Source organism: Panulirus ornatus, chromosome 35, assembly GCF_036320965.1.
Source record: "Panulirus ornatus isolate Po-2019 chromosome 35, ASM3632096v1, whole genome shotgun sequence".
Lineage (NCBI taxonomy): Eukaryota > Metazoa > Arthropoda > Malacostraca > Decapoda > Palinuridae > Panulirus > Panulirus ornatus.
Window position 1 is genome coordinate 13,889,006 of NC_092258.1, and position 21,645 is coordinate 13,910,650.

A 21,645-nucleotide genomic window follows, 5' to 3' on the forward strand; every position below is an offset into this window, starting at 1 on the left:
TAATAATCTTACTTCTTCATCCCACCACTCACTACCCTTTCTAATCAACCCACCTCCCACTCTTCTCATGCCACAAGCATCTTTTGCGCAATCCATCACTGATTCCCTAAATACATCCCATTTCTCCCCTACTCCCCTTACTTCCATTGTTCTCACCTTTTTCCATTCTGTACTCAGTCTCTCCTGGTACTTCCTCACACAAGTCTCCTTCCCAAGCTCACTTACTCTCACCACCCCCTTCACCCCAACATACTCTTCTTTTCTGAAAACCCATACAAATCTTCACCTTAGCCTCCACAAGATAATGATCAGACATCACTCCAGTTGCACCTCTCAGCACATTAACATCCAAAAGTCTCTCTTTCGCGCGCCTGTCAATTAACGCGTAATCTAATAACGCTCTCTGGCCATCTCTCCTACTTACATACGTATACTTATGTATATCTCGCTTTTTAAACCAGGTATTCCCAATCACCAGTCCTTTTTCAGCACATAAATCTACAAGCTCTTCACCATTTCCATTTACAACACTGAACACCCCATGTGTAGTTTCTTTATATATATATATATATGTACTGCTGACTGGTTGGTAAGGTTATTTAATGTATGTATGACTCATGGTGAGGTGCCTGAGGATTGGCGGAATGCGTGCATAGTGCCAATGTACAAAGGCAAAGGGGATAAGAGTGAGTGCTCAAATTACAGAGGTATAAGTTTGTTGAGTATTCCTGGTAAATTATATGGGAGGGTATTGATTGAGAGGGTGAAGGCATGTACAGAGCATCAGATTGGGGAAGAGCAGTGTGGTTTCAGAAGTGGTAGAGGATGTGTGGATCAGGCGTTTGCTTTGAAGAATGTATGTGAGAAATACTTAGAAAAGCAAATGGATTTGTATGTAGGATTTGTGGATCTGGAGAAGGCATATGATAGAGTTGATAGAGATGCTCTGTGGAAGGTATTAAGAATATATGGTGTGGGAGGCAAGTTGTTAGAAGCAGTGAAAAGTTTTTATCGAGGATGTAAGGCATGTGTACGTGTAGGAAGAGAGGAAACTGATTGGTTCTCAGTGAATGTAGGTTTGCGGCAGGGGTGTGTGATGTCTCCATGGTTGTTTAATTTGTTTATGGATGGGGTTGTTAAGGAGGTGAATGCAAGAGTTTTGGAAAGAGGGGCAAGAATGAAGTCTGTTGTGGATGAGAGAGCTTGGGAAGTGAGTCAGTTGTTGTTCGCTGATGATACAGCGCTGGTGGCCGATTCATGTGAGAAACTGCAGAAGCTGGTGACTGAGTTTGGTAAAGTGTGTGAAAGAAGAAAGTTAAGAGTAAATGTGAATAAGAGCAAGGTTATTAGGTACAGTAGGGTTGAGGGTCAAGTCAATTGGGAGGTAAGTTTGAATGGAGAAAAACTGGAGGAAGTAAAGTGTTTTAGAGATCTGGGAGTGGATCTGGCAGTGGATGGAACCATGGAAGCGGAAGTGAATCATAGGGTGGGGGAGGGGGCGAAAATCCTGGGAGCCTTGAAGAGTGTTTGGAAGTCGAGAACATTATCTCGGAAAGCAAAAATGGGTATGTTTGAAGGAATAGTGGTTCCAACAATGTTGTATGGTTGCGAGGCGTGGGCTATGGATAGAGTTGTACGCAAGAGGATGGATGTACTGGAAATGAGATGTTTGAGGACAATGTGTGGTGTGAGGTGGTTTGATCGAGTAAGTAATGTAAGGGTAAGAGAGATGTGTGGAAATAAAAAGAGCGTGGTTGAGAGAGCAGAGGGTGTTTTGAAATGGTTTGGGCACATGGAGAGAATGAGTGAGGAAAGATTGACCAAGAGGATACATGTATCGGAGGTGGAGGGAACGAGGAGAAGTGGGAGACCAAATTGGAGGTGGAAAGATGGAGTGAAAAAGATTTTGAGTGATCGGGGCCTGAACATGCAGGAGGGTGAAAGGCGGGCAAGGAATAGAGTGAATTGGATCGATGTGGTATACCGGGGTTGACGTGCTGTCAGTGGATTGAATCAGGGCATGTAAAGCGTTTGGGGTAAACCATGGAAAGTTGTGTGGGGCCTGGATGTGGAAAGGGAGCGGTGGTTTCGGGCATTATTGCATGACAGCTAGAGACTGAGTATGAACGAATGGGGCCTTTGTTGTCTTTTCCTAGTGTTACCTCGCACACATGAGGGGGAAGGGGATGGTATTCCATGTGTGGCGAGGTGGCGATGGGAATGAATAAAGGCAGAGTGTGAATTGTGTGCATGGGTATATATGTATGTCTGTGTGTGTATATATATGAGTATATTGAGATGTATAGGTATGCATGTTTGCGTGTGTGGACGTGTATGTATATACGTGTGTATGGGGGTGGGTTGGGCCATTTCTTTCGTCTGTTTCCTTGCGCTACCTCGCAAACGCAGGAGACAGAGACAAAGCAAAATAAATAAATAAATAAATAAATAAATAAATATATATATATATATATATATATATATATATATATATATATATATATATATATATATATACAGGTACATCATCGATTTTCCGGCACTCTTGGTTCCAAGGTATTGTTGGATTAACCATCTTGCCGGACCAACCGTGGTCACGTAATAATAATTCATCAACACACCTCTAACCCACTAATTATACATCTCTCATGTGTCTAAAGTATACCATGGACTGCTAGAAATTTAAATTAAACATATATCAAATGTTTAAGCACCCCATGATGGTAAGTATGTTCTTAGATTGTTTGAATCAAGTGGCGTATCTAGGGTATGGAAAGTAGGACAGGTGCCCTGGGCGCCACTTGAAGGGGGGCGCCAGTGGCGCAATGGCGTCCTGGATCCAGACAATGACTCGGATCTTAAAGATTTAGATTTTTTGACCTTTGGCTTTTGGAATCACATTGATATCATTATTAGTTCAATAGTTATTCACAAAAATTGATATTTCCGTAATGGGGTTCTGGATTCTGACAATGATTCGAATCACTCCCAAAATCTAATCAATTGCTCCTTGTCTCATATCTGACTTTCCCTGAAAATTTCATCAAAATTTGTTCATAACGTTTGTTGAAAGTTGCTCACAGACAAACAAACAAACGCCGGTGAAAACATAATCTCTTTGGCGGAGGCAATAAAAATAAAAAAACATTGGTGTCATAATATGTTTGGACAGGGGCGCAATTTCAGTGCTTGCCATAGGCGCTACTTATCCTAAATACGCCCCTGTTTGAATCCTGTGGGGTCTTCTTCGTCTTCTGTTGTTAGTGTTTTCCTCCGTGTGCATCGTCAAAATATGGTTTCGTATGCATTATACACCTGCTCAGGACGGAGGTGCACGTCAGCTACGAGTTTCGCTAATTCGTCCACATATTCGGCAGCTCCTTCGTGGTTTGCAGACCTCATGACGCTTCTTGAATCTTTGAAGCCATCCTTCACTGTAGTCACGCTTATGTTGTAAGCTAAGTTCTTTAGGGAACAACTTAGCCTGGTCCATTAATCATGCTACCTGACAAGTCCACTCCAGATCGTGCTCAATACTATCACCATCTTTCATAGTTTTTCTAATGGTCAATTTCAATATTTTCAATATTTTTTCCCTTTGCTTCTTTATATCATAAACAGTTGATGAACCAATACTGTAGATGTCACACAGCTTACGCACCTAAACACAACAGTCCATTTTTTCAACAGTTCTACTTTACCATAAATCGATATGGACTGGTGTTTTCGTTTGACACCACAAATGACACTTTTCTATATCTTAGAAGCCATAGCTAAAATAAATTTCAGCAAAATAACCTAAGAATCTCACAGAATTGCGGTATCACCACCAACGAGTGCAGAACAAATAATGTAAATAAGCGCGCCCCACAAACAACGCCATCTGTGGCCGCCCAAGTAAACTAGTCTGGTGGCAGCGGTAATTTCAAGTTCTCTCACGTAATTTCATTCGAACTAAAGGAGGTGCCGAACCATCAGTTGCCGGAAAATCGGTGATATATATATATATATAAATATATATATATATGCATTATTACATGACAGCTTGAGACTGAGTGTGAACGAATGGGGCTTTTGTCGTCTTTTCCTAGCGCTACCTTGCACACATGAGGGGGAGGGGGTTGTTATTCCATGTGTGGCGGGGTGGCGATGGGAATAAATAAAGGCAGACAGTATGAACTATGTACATGTGTATATATGTATATGTCTCTGTGTGTATATATATGTATACGTTGAGATGTATAGGTATGTATATTTGCGTGTGTGGACGTGTATGTATATACATGTGTGTGTGGGTGGGTTGGGCCATTCTTTCGTCTGTTTCCTTGCGTTACCTCGCTAACGCGGGAGACAGCAACAAAGCAAATACATATATATATATATATATATATATATATATATATATATATATATATATATATATATATATATATATATATATATATACGCCCACGTGTACATATACATACAGATACGGAGACATTACATTCATACACATGTACATATTCATACTTGCTTGCCTTCATCCATTCCTGTCGCTACCCCGCCCCACTGGAACACAGCATCATTTTTCCCTGCTTCAGTGAGGTAGCGCCAGGAACATAGACAGAAAGGCCACATTCGTTCATATTCAGTCTCTGGTTGTAATTTATAGGGCACCGAAACCACACCTCCCTATCCAAATCCAGGCCCCACAGACCTTTCCATGGTTTACCCCAGACGCTTCACATGACAACACGTCCACCTCGGTTTACCACATGAATCTAATTCACTCAATTCCTTGCATGCCTCTCACCCTGCTGTGTGCTCAGGCCCCGATCGCTCAAAATCTTTTTCACTCCATCCTTTCCCCTCCAATTTAGTCTCCTGCTTCTCCTTGTTCCCTCTAACTTTAACACATATATCCTCTCTGTCAATCTTTCCTCACTCATTGTCTCCATATGTCCAAACCATTTCAACACAACCCTTTCTGCTCTCTCAACCATACTCTTTGTACTTCCAAACATCTCTCTTACCCTTACTTGATCAAACCACCTCACACCACACACTGTCCTCAAACATTTCATTTCTAACACATCTACCCTTCTCCTTACAACCCTATCTATAGCCCATGCCTCGCAACCATATAACAATGTTGGTACTATTCCTTTAAACATACCCATTTTTGCTCTACGAGGTAACGTTCTCTCCTTCCACACTTTCTTCATTGCTCCCAGAACCTTCTCTTCCATTGTTCCATCTGCTGCTAGGTCCATTCCCAGATATCTAAAGAAATTTACTTCCTCCAAATTTTCTCCATTCAAACTAAGATCCCAATCAACTTGTCCCTCAACCCTACTGAACCTAATAACCTTGCTCCTCTTCACACTACTCTCAACTTTCTCCTTTCACACAACTATTCCAAACTCAGTAACAACCTCTGCAGTTTCTCACATGAATCAGCCACTAGAGCTGTATCATCGGCGAACAACTACTGACTCACTTCCCAGGCCCTCTCATTCTCCACAGACTGCATACTCACCCCTCTCCAAAACTCTTGCATTTACCTCCCTAACCACCCCATCCATAAACAACCATGGGGACATCACACATCCCTGCCACAGAACGACATTCACCGGGGACCAATCACTCTCCTCTCTTCCTACTTGTACACGTGCTTTACATTCTTGGTAAAAAGTTTTCACCGCCTCTAGCAGTTTACCTCTCGCACCATATACTCTTAAAACCTTCCATAAAGCATCGCTATCAACCCTGTCATATGCCTTCTCCAGAGCCAAAACTGCTACATACAAAAACATCTGTTTTTCTAGGTATTTATCACATACATTCTTCAAAACAAACACCTGATCCACACATCCTCTACCACTTCGGAAACCACGCTGCTCTTCCCCAATCTTCACCCTCTCAACCCATACCCTCCCATATAATTTCCCAGGAATACTTAACAAACTTATGCATCTGTAGTTTGAACACTCACCCTTTGCCTTTGTACAATGGCACTATGCATGAATTCCACCAACCCTCAGGCACTTCACCATGTTCCAAATATACAATGAATATCCTTACTAACCAATCAACAACACAGTTACCCCCTTTTTTAATAAATTTCACTGCAGTACCATTAAAACCCACCACCCTGCTGGATTTCATCTTCTGCAAAGTTTTCACTACCTCTTTTCTCTTAACCAAATCATTCTCCCTGACCCTCTCACTTCGTACACCACCCCAACCAAAACACTCTATATTTGCTACTCTATCATCAAACACATTCAACAAACCTTCAAAGTATTCACTCCATCTCCTTCTTACTTCATCACTATCAGTTATCACTTTCCCAATTGCTCCCTTCACTGATGCTCCCATTTGTTCCCTTGTCTTACGCATGTTATTTACCTCTTTCCAAAACATCTTTTTTCTCCCTCTTTTCCAACTCTTGCACCTTTCTCTTGACCTCTTGCCGCTTTCTTTTATACATCTCCCAGTCATTTGCACTACTTCCCTGCAAATATCGTCCAAATGCCCCTCTTCTCTCTTTCACTAACAATCTTACTTCTTCATCCAACCACTCAATACCTCCCACCTTTCTCATACCACATGCATCTTTTGCGCAAGCCATCACTGCTTCCCTAAATGCATCCCATTCCTTACTCACTCCCCTCATCATTTGCTCTCACCTTTTGCCATTCTACACTCGATCTCTCCTGATAGTTCCTCACTCAATTCTCATTCCAATCTCACTTACTCTCACCACTCCCTTCTCCCCAACATTATCTATTCTTTTCCGAAAGCCTCTACAAATTGTCACCTTCGTCTCTAGAAGATAGTGATCAGACATCCCTCTAGCTGCCCCTCTCAGCATATTAACATCCAAGAGTCCCTCTTTTACACGCCTATCAATTAACACGTAGTCCAATAATGCCCTCTGACCATCTCTCCTACTCACATACGTATTCTTATGTATGTCTCTCTTTTTAAACCAGGTATTCCTAATCACCAGTGTTTTTGCAGCATACAAATCCACAAGCTCTTCACTATTTCCATTTACAAGACTGAACACCCCATGTACACCAATTATACCCTCAACTGCCACATTACTTACCTTCGCATTTAAATCACCCATCACTATAACCCGGTCTCGTGCATCAAAACTGCTAATATGCTCACTTGACTGCCCCCAAAACACTAGCTTCTCATGATCTTTCTTCTTTTAGGCACCAATAATCACCCAATTCTCTCCATCCACTTTCAGTTTTACCCATATCAATCCAGAATTTATTTTCTTACACTCTATCACATACTCCCACAACTCCCGCTTCAGGAGTGCTACTCCTTCCTTAGCTCTTGTCCTCTCACCAACCCCAAACTTTACTCCTAAGACTTTCCCAAACCACTCTTCCACTTTACCCATGAGCTCCGTTTCACTCAGAACCAGAACATCCAGGTTTCTTTCTTCAAGCATACTACCTACCTCTCCTTTCTTCTCATCTTGGTTACATCCACACACAAACAGAACCCCCCAATCTGAGCCTTCGAGGAGGATGAGCACTCCGCTTGAATCCTTCTCTTTCTCTTTTTAGAAATTTGAATACAAGGATGGGGTGGAGGTAATATGCTGTTGGTACAAGGTGTGTGGTTTGTGGTTTTCAGGTCTGGCAATGTGTGCCTGTCATATAAAACTTATTGTGCAGTCAAGACCAGAAACTGTTTGAAATTTCTGCCTATGACAAAGGCGTCCAGTTATATAGACCTTCACTAACATTCATGTTACAATTCCTTGTGTATCTAATTTGGGATGATTCAATTATATTTCTTTTGATCAGGGAGTTGCAGGTTATTACTAAATGAGCACTATTCTTAAACAAAGTATGTAAATCTTGCCCTGTTCTTATTCAACATTTTCGTTGCTTAAGTCCAAAAAAAGAGATCCTCACCAGTCTGTCCAGTATAAAACATACTACAGCTTTTACAAGGTATTCTGTAAACACAATCTAAAGAATTTCCTGGCAGATTTTTGAGTGAGATATTCTTAATAGTATTGTTATTGATGGAAGTTATATTTACATCACAGGCTCTGAGAGGGTTGGGAATTAAGGTAAAATTATCAAAAAATGGAAAAAAAATTGAAAGATTCTTGATACCAAGGGAAGGTTTGGGGTTAACTTTATTAAATGATTTCTTTGCCAAATGATGAGATTTATAAATGATAGACCTAGGATACTTTAACTTGGATCCAGTAGAATATATCTTCTCAAACTCTTCAGGATTGCATGTACATAATGTCCTAAGGAATATCTACTCGAATGATGATTGTCTAATTCTATCATGTTATACTGAGTAATATACGAATATAAAAAGGACTATTGGAGGCCAATGGAAACCATATCAAGATAAGGAAGTCAATGGACTCCATGTGAAGATTAGGAGAGAAAAGAACTCTGTGTTAAGAGATTAGTTGACTCCATCACAAGAGAAGGGTACCAATGGACATCTTATTCAGACAAGGAGAGCAATGAAATCCATATTAAGACAAAAAGGCCAATATACTCCGTGATAAGGTAAAGAGAGGATTGGCCTCCATGCTAAGACAAGGAGAGGAATGGACTCCATGTTAAGACAAGGAAAGGAATGTAAGCCATGCTAAGACAAGGAGAGGAATAGACTTCATGTTAAGACAAAGAAAGGAATAGACTCCATGTTAAGACAAAAATAGGAAGGGACTCCATGTTAAAACAAGGGGGCCAACGGACTCTGCATCAGGACAAAGAGGCCAACAGATTTACCTGTGCAGTACATGAGACAAATGCAGAGGTTACTTACCTTATGAACCTCTGAGACACCTACCGAGGTTACTCATCTCGCCAGCCTGAGAGACACATACATACAGTGGTTACTTTCCTTATGAATCTGAGAGAGACATACGGAGGTTACTTACCTAACCTAACCTAAGAGACACATACAGTGGTTACTTACCTTATGAACTTGAGAGACACATACAGTCGTTACTCATCTCATGAACTTGAGGGACAAATACGGTGGTTACTCACCTTATGAACCTAATAGACACATACAATGGTTATTAATCTTATGGACATGAGATATATATAGTGGTTACTCACCTCATCAACCTGAGAGACACATATAGTGGGTACTCATGTCATGAACCTGAGAGACAAATACAGTGGTTAGTCACCTTTACCATCCGGAGAAAGTGATACAGTGGTTACTCACTTGACAAGCCTAAGAGTTACATACAGTGGTTACTTGGTTGGTCAGCCTGTGAAGACACATACAGGAGTAACCAAAATAATAATTACCCAAGATACATGTCTAGTGGTGACTCAGCTGTGTAACCAGGTCTCAGGGTGGCTCATCTAAGCACCTGAGGTGATGGGTATAGTAATGACCCACCTGTGTCATCAGAAAGACATAAATGTGTTGTTGTGACTGACCTGTGTAGCCAGGTAGGCAGACGCAAGTGTAACCACCCTCGCGCCTCATGCAAGTACCATGGTTACCACAAGGGCTGCTGTAGCAGAGGTTCACCTCTGTGTCACATTCGTAGTGCTCCCGCATTCCTGTGAATCCCTGTGAAACACATATGACATTATATCACCAACTTGTCATGTATCTGGCATTTATTGTCAACTTAACAACATACATGAAATGAGTTAAGAAAACATTCAAGGATGTTTTAGTATCAAACAAAGACGTTAAAGCTTCACAATTACAGACTCGCTCTCTTGTGTGACTTCATCCCAAAGCTGTTGTCAAATTTACCCCAACTGCATCGCTTACTTTACCATGAAGAACCCACAACTGTCCTTATTCCACAATATCATTCCAACCAAGATGCCTATTGTCCCCTCTACATCATTTCATGTTGAAACATCTACAGGCATCCCCTCCCCACTCCTTTTATCACCTTACCTTGGGGCACCTGCAGGCAAAAGTGTTGACAGGGTAGATTGGCCGGAAAAGGATGGTGCTCGAGGAAATGAAGCCAGAAGCATTGCCAAACTTGAGGACACTGAGGCACTCCTCAAAGTTGAGGCATGGCTCCCGCACACACAGCGTGTCATCAAATGGCAGCACCTGCATCACATAATCAGGGAAACATTGTCTGTCAGATGGAAGGTTTAAAAAGTGCCGAGTATTCAGGATCTATGCATGTTGGCCAAAAAATTGAGGTTTCAGATAACAGAGACACAGATTAACAAGTCAACACTGAGGGAATTAACAGACAACTAAGATGTACTAAGATCAGCAATATTTATGAGCAGGAGATTGATAAAAATAATTGTTGATGATTTTTGGACTGGAAGATCATGCTAAAGAGGAAAGGGTGAAGAAGGAAATGCTAGTGTCTGATAGGCTGAGATTGGCATAGTAAGCATCGTGAAGTGAGCTAATGGACATCTTAATGGTTAGTGCGGTTAGTTTAGCCCTTGTTAATGGCTGGCGAGATAAGCTCAAGAATTATCAGCATCTGATTTTCAACTAAAGACATAACAATTCCTATTTAATGTAAGGTTAATGCATATCAAGGCCTACTGAGGTAAGTTTGATGATGGAGTGAGTTTAACAAAGGTAAGGGTTTGGATGGCTAATGTGAGATGTGTCTTCCAAAAGCTGTTCCGTGCGAAGTGAGAGGGTCAGGGAGAATGGTTTGGTTAAGAGAGATGAGGTAGTGAAAGCTTTGCGGATGATGAAATCCAGCAAGGTGGCGGGTTTGGATAGTACTGCAGTAGAATTCATTAAGAAAGGGGGCTGACTGTGTTGTTCACTGGTTGGTAAGGATATTCAATGCATGTATGGGTCACCCACAATCATATTTCAAATAAGGCTCCTTACATGGTGGCAGTACTAGTATTTACAACCACAGTTTATTGATACACACCCAGGTGACATGAGTGACCTTGGTATCAAGCACAAACCAGGGGTGTCACATGCAGGATCAGCAAGGCATTAGCAGCTGCACAGTGCCACTATGATTAGGGCACTGGAAATAGAGATCAAGGTGCACACATCTCTCAAATAAGATGTTTTTCTGACAACAGTCAGGACCTCGAACACATATCCTCCCTCATGCAGGAACACCACAGGTTCTTGTCAATGCCTCCTCATTCCTGCAGCAGTACCTAGGGACCTCAGCCATGCCTGCTCCCTCATGCAAGAACTTCACTGGGCCTAGAAAATGCCTCCTGCCTCCTACAGCAGCATCATGTGATCTCTGCATGTCTTCCGTTCTCTGTTGCAGTGTGACAGGGCCTCGTCAGTGCCTTCTTCCCTCTGCAGCAGCAACACAGGACTTCAGCAATGCTTCCTTTCTCCAGCATTAGCACGGATGGACGCTCAGTAATGCCTCTTCCTTTCTGCAGCAAAATCAACGAGAACTCTCAATGGCCCATCCCTTCTGCAACAGCATTACAGAACTCTTGATCTGCTTCCTCCCTCCTGCAGCAGAATAAGGTACCTTGACAACTTGTCCTCTCTCTTACAACAGCACCATGGGGCTTTGGTAACGCCTCTTCTCTACAGCAGCATCATCATCAAGGGATCTTGGGAATGTTACATCCTTCCTGGAGCAGAACCAATGAACCATAGTAATACCTTCCTCTTCATGCAAAAGCATCATGGATTCTCAGCAATTCTCCTACAATCGCACCAAGAGTCGTCGGCACTATCATCTCCCTCCTGCAGCAGCACCACAGGACTTCAGCAACGCTTGCTTTGTCTTGCAGTAGCTTGAAAACAGCAAATACTTCCTCCATCCTGCAACAGCACAAAGGGAGCTGGGCAATGACTCCTTCGCCTGCAGCAGCACCATGGGACCTCAGCAATACCTACTCTCTCCTGCAGCAGAATCACGAGGCCTCAGCAATGCCTCCTTCTCCCAACAGAAGCATCACAGAAACTGGGTTTGTTTATTCTGTCCTGCAGCAGAATAATGGCATCTGGGCAATGCTTCCTCTCTCCTGCAGCAGTACCATGGGACACTGGCAATATAATCTCCCTCTCAAAAATATCACCCTAGATTCACAGCAATGCCACTACAGTAGGAAAACATGAACCTGGCAGTGCCTCCTCCCTCTTGCGGAAGCCTGACAAACCTTGACAATACTTCCTTCCTCCTGATGCAGAATAATATGAACTGGGTAATGCCTCTTCCAGCAGAATCTGGGTAATACTTCTTCACTCATGCAGTTGGGTCACAGGAACTAGGCACTGCCTATTTCCTCCTACAGTAGCATGACAAGACGTTAGCAATGTCTCCTTCCTCCTTCCACATCACCAGGGACCCTCGGCAATGCCTCCTCAAACAGCACCTTGGGAGCTTGGTAATGCCTCCTACTTACCACAGCATCACCAAAAGACCTTGGCAACACCTTCCTGCAGCAGTATCATCGGTTTATTTTTTCTGCCTGTTCCTCAGACATTAGTCCTAGTAGCTCCTTCTCATTGAGCTGTAGGTATCAACACAGTACCGTTGTGTTACTCATATTTCTGTACCCATCTCTCTGTCCTCACATTCCTAAAATAGATTTGCCAAACACTTCCTTTATTAGAAAGGTGACCCAAGCAGTGACTGGGAGAAGGCAGACACAACTATGTTTTGGTGCTACACGGCAAGTAACCCTCCTACAACTAAGCAACACCAAAATTGTGGTTTGTATGCCCAGTTAAAGGTGGTTATTCCAAACTACCAGATAGTTGCTGATGGAGCAAAGTTTGCCTCCGTGGTTAAGGCACTCTTAACAGACACTCTGAAAGCCACTGGCACCCTCGTCATGATCTTACTAATGACCAATATAAATGAAGCAAAAACACTACCCTGCCTGAATTGCAAACTTTCCCAAGAATCTTCCGGGGGATCATCTTGGTGACATCAGTTTTGGTAAGAAGATCCTGAAAAAGGCTCCTCCACATGTTAAGGTTTCTGCAGAAGTCTGACAGGTCAACCTCCCGTCCACGCTGTGAATGCTTCTTCAGCATCAGCCACATTATGTCCGGATGACATTGAACACCATTCACCCTGCTACTACACTGCCCGACCTTGCTAGCCTCACCCCCCTTATCCATTATAATACGTACATGCCTTACTGTCCAAGCACAATGGAAGGCCATATGCTCAGAGGCTCGAAGCTGCACACTTTACATCGTCACAGTGTAAGACAGCATCACTATGCATGGCCATGTAGCAAGCAACACTGGGGCAGTTTTGGAGGCGGGAGACGGGTATCGTGCTACGAATTCATTATGCAGAAGCTGCCCACCACCTGAAGTGAGTGACATCCACAAGTCCCCAGCCAACTGTTGCAATTCCCGAGGTCAACACTAGGTGTGTTTTAACCCGACGAGAAATGATGAGGGGCGCTGCTTTACATGTCGAAACCGACGCACAAACGAGTTAGACCTCTCCCCTCCGCAGGACGAGATTATCGGGGCAGTAATCTGTCACCTGCGAGATCATTCACGATAACTTGTAACCTTAGAGATGTATCAACCGACACCACCGTCCACGTAATCCGTGACATATACAATGCCCTGCTTTCCTGGTATGAGGCCAAAGCCCTCAGCTCTGCTAACTGTCCCAAGCATATTAACTCACTCCACAACTGATGCCTGGCCGATGTCAACCCTGATGTCCCTAACACAGAGTAGTAGGAGGAGGCTCGCCATAAGCTTCTGGAAGAATTCAAGGACGTCCTGGCGGGCCCAGAGGAGTTCCGCAACGAAACAGCTGCGGATCATGACTGCCAACATATGAAGGAGAAGGCACAGCCTTTTGCATTCCACACTCCCCGGGCCTGGTAAGCAGACACCAAACAGATGCTAGACAACAAGGTGCAGCAAGGGTTTATCCATCACTAGGTGACGTGTTATTAGAGTTGTGTCATCTCATGGTGGTCGCACTAAAGCATAAGGAAGGCGCCTGCGTCACTGTGGACCTTACCAAGTTTAACAATGCAAGTTTTGCGACCCGCCCATCCTTCCCTAACACTGCCATCATGGAAGTCGCCCCTGGTTCCAAATATTTCACCACGATGGAGGTGATATTGGGATACAAGCCGTGGAGAATTTACAAAGTTTCTACGTGGCCCCCAAGACACTTTGATGTTGACTTTAGGCAGGCAACGATTGGCTGGGATCCTTTGGACGTCACTCAGCTTCCGGTGGCGGCCACCTTTACCTGTCGGCTTGTCTTTGCCACGGGATTGTTGCGAATCCTGTAGCTTTTTGCAACACTCTCTTGAAGTGTCCCGTACTGACACATAGGGAGCATTTTCCCCCAAGACACGACACTGCTTCTGTCGTCCTTCAAAGATGCTTGTCGCTCACTAGCGCGAACTGTCGAGTGCTGGAAACGCCTCAACATCTTATGAACAGCCAGGTTTCCCTCCCTGTTGTAGGCTGGCTCCTCGCTGCGGCACAAGGACAAAGAGTCAGACAGTTCTAGTGGAGGGTCGATGGGCAGGAGTTTCTTCCGAATTTCCTGGCCCCGGAGGCCTGACGTGATGCGACTCTCCGGACGGTCAGCGAGCTTGCCTTCCGCGGCGCACAGATGGGCCTGGCTCCCGGCCCTAGTGGTGCCCGTATACTGCACGGCGGCAATGGGCCGGACCAGCATCTGCTACATTATGCCTTGAAATTTCTTTTGCTGCTGCTGGAGCTGTTCTCGCAATTCTCGGCGCTCGTGCTCAGCCCTGGCAGCCTGCTGAGCAGCGTGCTGTTGCTGGACCTGTAATACTGATGCCAACCTCTCCACCGCTGACGTACTGGCGGCTCCGTCTCCTCTGAACTCACCGGATGCTTACTTTCTTGATTCCGTGGATTGCCGGGCATGGCAACGGTGGCTGTAAGGACAGTGATCCATGGCTGTCGGGGAAACAGGGTAATAACAAGAGGTCCTGAAGTGGGCAGAGACAAGGTGCAGCGCCGGGGCTGGTAAAATCACGGAAGACCACTGACGGTGGCTGGCGCTCGGGGACGCTGGCAAAAGCAATGCAGAGATCAGCATGTCATATGTCTTGAAGCGCCTGACACCAACCTGCAGTCTCTTGTGTCGCTGTGTCAGTCTTCATTACATCACTCCTGATCCTACTGATTATGACATCATTCCTGATCCTACTGATTATGACATCATTCCTGATCCTACTGATTATGACACCACTCCTGATCCTACTGATTATTACACCACTCCTGATCCTATTGATTATGACATCATTCCTGATCCTACTGATTATGACACCACTCCTGATCCTACTGATTATTACAATACTCCTGATCCTATTGATTATGACATCATTCCTGATCCTACTGATTATGACACCACTCCTGATCCTACTGATTATGACATCACTCCTGATCCTACTGATTATGACATCACTCCTGATCCTACTGATTATTACACCATTCCTGATCCTACTGATTATGACATCACTCCTGATCCTACTGATTATGACATCACTCCTGATCCTACTGATTATTACACCATTCCTGATCCTACTGATTATGACATCACTCCTGATCCTACTGATTATGACATCACTCCTGATCCTACTGATTATGACATCACTCCTGATCCTACTGATTATTACACCATTCCTGATCCTACTGATTATTACACCACTCCTGATCCTACTGATTATTACGCCACTCTTTGATCCTACTGATTATGACATCACTCCTGATCCTACTGATTATGACATCACTCCTGATCCTACTGATTATTACATCACTCCTGATCCTACTGATTATTACACCACTCCTGATCCTACTGATTATTACGCCACTCTTTGATCCTACTGATTATGACATCACTCCTGATCCTACTGATTATGACATCACTCCTGATCCTACTGATTATTACACCACTCTTGATCCTACTGGTTATTACATCACTCCTGATCCTACTGATTATCACACCACTCCTGATCCTACTGATTATTACACCACTCCTTGATCCTACTGATTATGACATCACTCCTGATCCTACTGATTATTACACCACTCCTGATCCTATTGATTATTACGCCACTCTTTGATCCTACTGATTATGACATCACTCCTGATCCTAGTGATTATTACACTACTCTGATCCTACTGATTATGACATCACTCCTGACCCTATTGATTATTACAATACTCCTGATCCTACTGATTATCACACCACTCCTTGATCCTACTGATTATGACACCACTCCTGATCCTACTGATTATTACACCACTCCTTGATCCTACTGATTATGACATCACTCCTGATCCTACTGATTATCACACCACTCCTTGATCCTACTGATTATGACATCACTCCTGATCCTACTGATTATCACACCACTCCTTAATCCTACTGATTATGACATCACTCCTGATCCTACTGATTATTACACTACTCCTGATCCTACTGATTATCACACCACTCCTTAATCCTACTGATTATTACACCACTCCTGATCCTACTGATTATGACACCACTCCTGATCCTACTGATTATTACACCACTCCTTGATCCTACTGATTACTACACCACTCCTGATCCTACTGATTATGACGTCACTCCTTGATCCTACTGATTACTATACCACTCCTGATCCTACTGATTATGACGTGAAACGAAGACGCTGGTCAAGACGTGGTGCGTAAGTTTACTAATAAAAACGAGATACACAAGAGAAAGTAAATCAAGCCCCAAGAGCTTATGGTGTCTGCCGACAGACCGTATCACACTCGGTTCAGTATAGAGGAAGACCACCGTAATGCATGCCATTATCAACATTACATGTTGGAATACATAAGACATAATGTGGTACATAAAGATATGTAACATAAACTTCTTCCAATATGTGCTCACAGGTCTTATTGTTAATGATTTCATACCTCTGGTTTTGAACTAGTCTTTTAGTATTCACACAATTAGGACTGTAACATCACACAATAAAAATTGGGTAAAAAATTATAGAGAAAAAAATTTGTAATGATATTACAAAGTACAGTGAGGTATAATGAACACACTTCAGTTAATAGAATTGTCTGACGCTACAATTTAAGTTAGCACTGTCGGACTAAGATATTGTCACTTGCAGCCAGAGTACACGAGAAAGCACCGAGCAAACTGCTGAAACAGAACATTTTGCAACCTGGTAAGCTGCCGTGATTAAGTACCAAACATGGAAATACATACTCGAGACAAGAGATATTGAATACGTAATTGAGCAAAAAAATTCAGAATATTGTATTCAAACCCGAGTTAATGTAATTTCAGTAATCTGAGCGGCGGAGTAATATTCCTTTAAATGACTTTATCATACCTTTACTAACACAGATAAAACTTATCCAGCTTACAGCAACTCTCATCAAAATCTCGTTTAAGAGTAGTTTCAATTCCAGGCAGAGAGAGAGAGAGAGAGAGAGAGAGAGAGAGAGAGAGAGAGAGAGAGAGAGAGAGAGAGAGAGAGAGAGAGATCCAATATCCCTGAATTTGTTAGTTACAACTTCTGTCTCTGGACTCCTCATCCTACGTCCTGGACGTATCGCAGCAGGGGCACCTCCCGAGGCTCTGCTGGTCTTATGCTCTGAATGGCTTTCCAAACAATGGACGATATCGGCGGTTGACGCAGGGAGGCAGCAAAGTCTATCATCAGACTGCGTAATGACAAATGGATTAATAAGTGATGGGCAAGAATGAAAGAGTTTCAATGGCAGTAGTAGCGTAGACAAATTTCCCTTTACAGTTTTGTGATTAACATCTGTTTCAACGTAAGAAAGCCAACCTCACTCATCCATGTCTATCTATAGTTTTTCTACTTTTCGAGAGATTTTATTTTGCTCCATTTTGCGGGAGTAACATGCTTCGCCGAATCATCATGCCACAATATACGACAGACGGTGATGTTTTGTAAGGCAAGAACTTAAATAAGAAATAATAACATGTAGAGCAGGCACCCATGCAATTGGCGGTTACGTTGATTAGGTAACTTGCTACTCGGCGTTTTCTATGGTTAATCCTAATTTCATGGCCAAATGGCACACTTCTGAATATATCTCTAATCATTCTGCATTTCATCTGCATTCTTTAAGAATTGCCAGTTTGTCATTAACTATATCAACTGTATTCACAATGTACATTCCATAATCTTTGAGAAAAGTAGCTTCAGTACGAAACTACGCCTACTGTCCAGCGGAAGGCTGTCACAGAGCTGCCAACTCAAAATTTCAGAAGGCGCCAAACTCATTCCCGAAAAGCGCTTAAAAAACGCTAAACTTACTAAAATGAGAGCGGATAAAAGCTCTTCGAATTATTTCTATTATTTGACGTACCAAATTATTAATAACAGGTACGACTGACTGCTTTAATAATAAAACACTCACCGTTATTCCAGATCCGATAATTCCCAAAACGTAATCTTTTCGTCCTCGGTGTCCTGGGGTCGTGGTGGTCTATGTGAGGGTCCTGGTTGCGGTTGTGATGACTCGTACGCTTTCAATGATCAATATTTTTCAGTACTTCCTTAAGTAGTTTATAATCATAACAGCAGTTTCCATTTCTTCTTAGTCCATACTTGATAGTTAGAATTACATCAAAGCTTTTGACAGTAATTTCGAAGCTTTGACTTGACGATGTTCATGACTACAAATACTCTCAACATCAGTGTTGGACTAAGGCAATGTCAGCACAGTTAAAGTCAACTCAGAGATGTCACTGAAGGGATTATCTGTTGTTGCATCCCTTAACGAGGCTATTTCAGCCCAAAGTGCTAGGGTGCCAGTGTTCTGTTTCCACAATACGTGATGAAGCTTCCTCCACTGGAAGTCAATGCGTGTCAGAATTTCTTCGTTATCAGTAAACATTTTTGCTAATTCCAGTATTCCAGGATTTTTGGGTTGCAGGCATTGACTTGCAGTCAGTGAAGACACTGACTGCAACGTTGACGAAGCTGTTTCACCAACTCCACTACAAACTGCATGCATGTTCCTCGAATATCCTTTTCATCAGGAAACTTACATTGTGCCATCTCCTTTTCAAACTCGTACTCAAATGCGTATGTGGGTCTAAGAAGTTCTCTAGTGAGTCTCACTCCTTTAATTTTCTGCCAGGGATGAGGACCTTAGAACTTAGGGAATCATTAAACTGAATAAGGTCACTTAGCAGTTTGGTTGGATACCGTACCTCCGCTTCAAATTTATCATTTACAAGCTGAACTTCACCAAGCATATACTTCAAGAATATCAGGAAGCCATAGTTTTTTCTGTGTAACACAATTCACCATTTCTTGCCATTTCTCAGCGAGTCTCATGTTCAACCCACTGCTGCAGTATCCTGACGACTGCTGATTCAACTGACAGCCATCTAGTCTCGCTTAGCTATATAATTTCAATGGAGCTTGACCATCACTGATCAAAGAAAACATCTTGTACCTTGCTTGGCGAATGGCAGTGGGAGAACCAATTTTAAGTTTCTGATCATAAAATCCAGGTTCCTTGGGAGACACTCTGCTGCAGCGTGAGGCATAGCAAGCTATAGAGAATGATCAGCATCAGATGTGGAACTTCTGACTTTGAGTTTACCATACGCTCCAATGGTAACACCTGTCATCACAAAACCATTGTCGGTGCCAATTGCAACAAGGTTTAGTAACTCAAACCCATTATTTATCAAGGACTCTTGATGGCATCACATATCCCATTAGCATTAGGGCAGTCAGTCAGCTCAACAAGGTCCAAGAAAGTCATTATAATCTTCTTACATTCAGAAAAGACCCGGATAGTGATACCCAAGTTTCATTACCATAAAGTCATTACTCTCATCTATTAAGAGGCTTAACTTCTGATTGTCTATATATCACTTTTCATATCACTGTTAAAATGCGGAGCAATCACATCGCACACAACTGCACTACACTTCGACCTTTTAACTTGAAATTCTTGCATCCTTTAATGTCTGCAAATCGTGCTTTGCACAGCTCCCCGAGATGATCAACAACACGTAATGAACAATATTCTGCAATGAATAGTGATACATTTCCTTCAGTCTCCCGTGTGTTATCACTTTTTTTTTTCAGATGGAATTGTTGTTTGTCTCTGAGCACTGAATAGCTCTTCAGCTTTCTTATGATTAGCTCTTTTGCTGTGTCTTCCAACGTCACTAGTTTGGTAGACAATGTACAATGGCAACACTTGCGAAGACATTTTGTGTTATCCTGTCTACATTTCTTGACCACTTTTCATATTTGGGATCTTTCAACCACTGCTCTAAAATGTTGAGTACATTTCTTACTCATTGTTGTGTTCGTTAAATGTAATGGCCGCACACACACACAACCAGCAGTTGATACTCTCCTTCATGGCCCACGGATAGTCCTGTCAACACCGACAGTCCGACTGAGTGAGGGACTTGAGGATAGGGAGCTCGCAGAATACACCAGAACCGAACCCGTTCAAAATTTTTCGAACATGTTCATTTCGTTGAAAATGAATTACGTGCAATATGTGTATTGTTTTTCTTGTTATTTGAATAGGTTTCTATTAAACTTCCTAAATCACATTAGCATATTTCAATTTATGCTTGAATTTTCTCATATTGAAATAACACTAAGTTTGGCGTTTAATACACACACACACACACACACACACACACAAAAGGCGCCGAAAACGCGCTAAGTCGCGAAATACGAAATTTTGGCGTAAGGTCACTATAGAAAGCGCTTAATCTAGCACCAAAAGCGCTAAGTTGGCAACTCTGAAGGCTGGTTCAAAACATTTCTCTGGCGCTTGTTCGGATTTTCTGTAGATTTAATCGGCTCGTATGTCGATATACAAAGCGAATGGAGCTGTCATAAAACAAGAAAACTAGCCTGTTGAGAGTAAATATGCCAATAATCGTTTATTACTTGCGCTTTCCGGTGAATGTCGACATGTCTCGTAAAGGTTGAATTCGACTTGATCCGAGTTCTGCAAACATGAATTTACGGTTTGAATTCAGTTTTAATGAGATCTCTCCCAAATAGGATCAAAATTTCATGCCTTTAGACCTATGAACTCACTGTTTACACTGCCAACAAAACAAAACGCATGACGGATATAAGTGGATTATTTCTTTTGTTTTGTACAAATAGGTAATAATATTGAAAACGTCTACATAGATACAGTCTTTAAACGTTAAGAGAGCATATTCTTTGATTTTCACACTTTACAATATTACGAAACTACTATATGATCCATGTTTTCCCTATCCCTCATAAACCTACCATCAACTAGCTAATATCGAATGATAATTTTAATCGGTAGTAAATGAAAATCCAAAATAATATATCATTCTTTACAGATATAACAAAGATTCCATAAGACTCTCACCCAAAGCCATATCCTGTCAAGTACAAACACATTTCAAGCAAAACGTAAATATTTTACACAAGGGACATTTTCATAGGTTATCTCTCTGTAATTACCTCCCTTGCTGGCGTAACTCATACTGAAGGAAGGGATCAAAGGAGGATGTGCAGCAGCCAACCAATCAAAATAATGATGCCATGTGTAGCCAGTCACAATTATGATACAGAAGACAGAAAGGCAACACTTCGTTAATTAAAGCTAATGAGAGAGAGAGAGAGAGAGAGAGAGAGAGAGAGAGAGAGAGAGAGAGAGAGA

General features: G+C 42.5%; 1 protein-coding gene across 4 annotated transcripts in view; it reads right to left on the reverse strand.

Moving 5' to 3' along the window:
• Window positions 1-21,645, reverse strand: part of stan (Protocadherin-like wing polarity protein stan) — an 829,362-nt gene that overhangs the window by 166,093 nt on the left and 641,624 nt on the right. For all 4 annotated transcript variants that reach the window (XM_071683110.1, XM_071683111.1, XM_071683109.1 and 1 more), the window contains exons 5-6: window positions 9,928-10,092; window positions 9,450-9,585 (exon numbers count right to left, since the gene is read on the reverse strand). In XM_071683110.1, coding sequence (XP_071539211.1) covers window positions 9,450-9,585; window positions 9,928-10,092 — 301 coding nt within the window. The remainder of the gene's footprint in view (window positions 1-9,449; window positions 9,586-9,927; window positions 10,093-21,645) is intronic.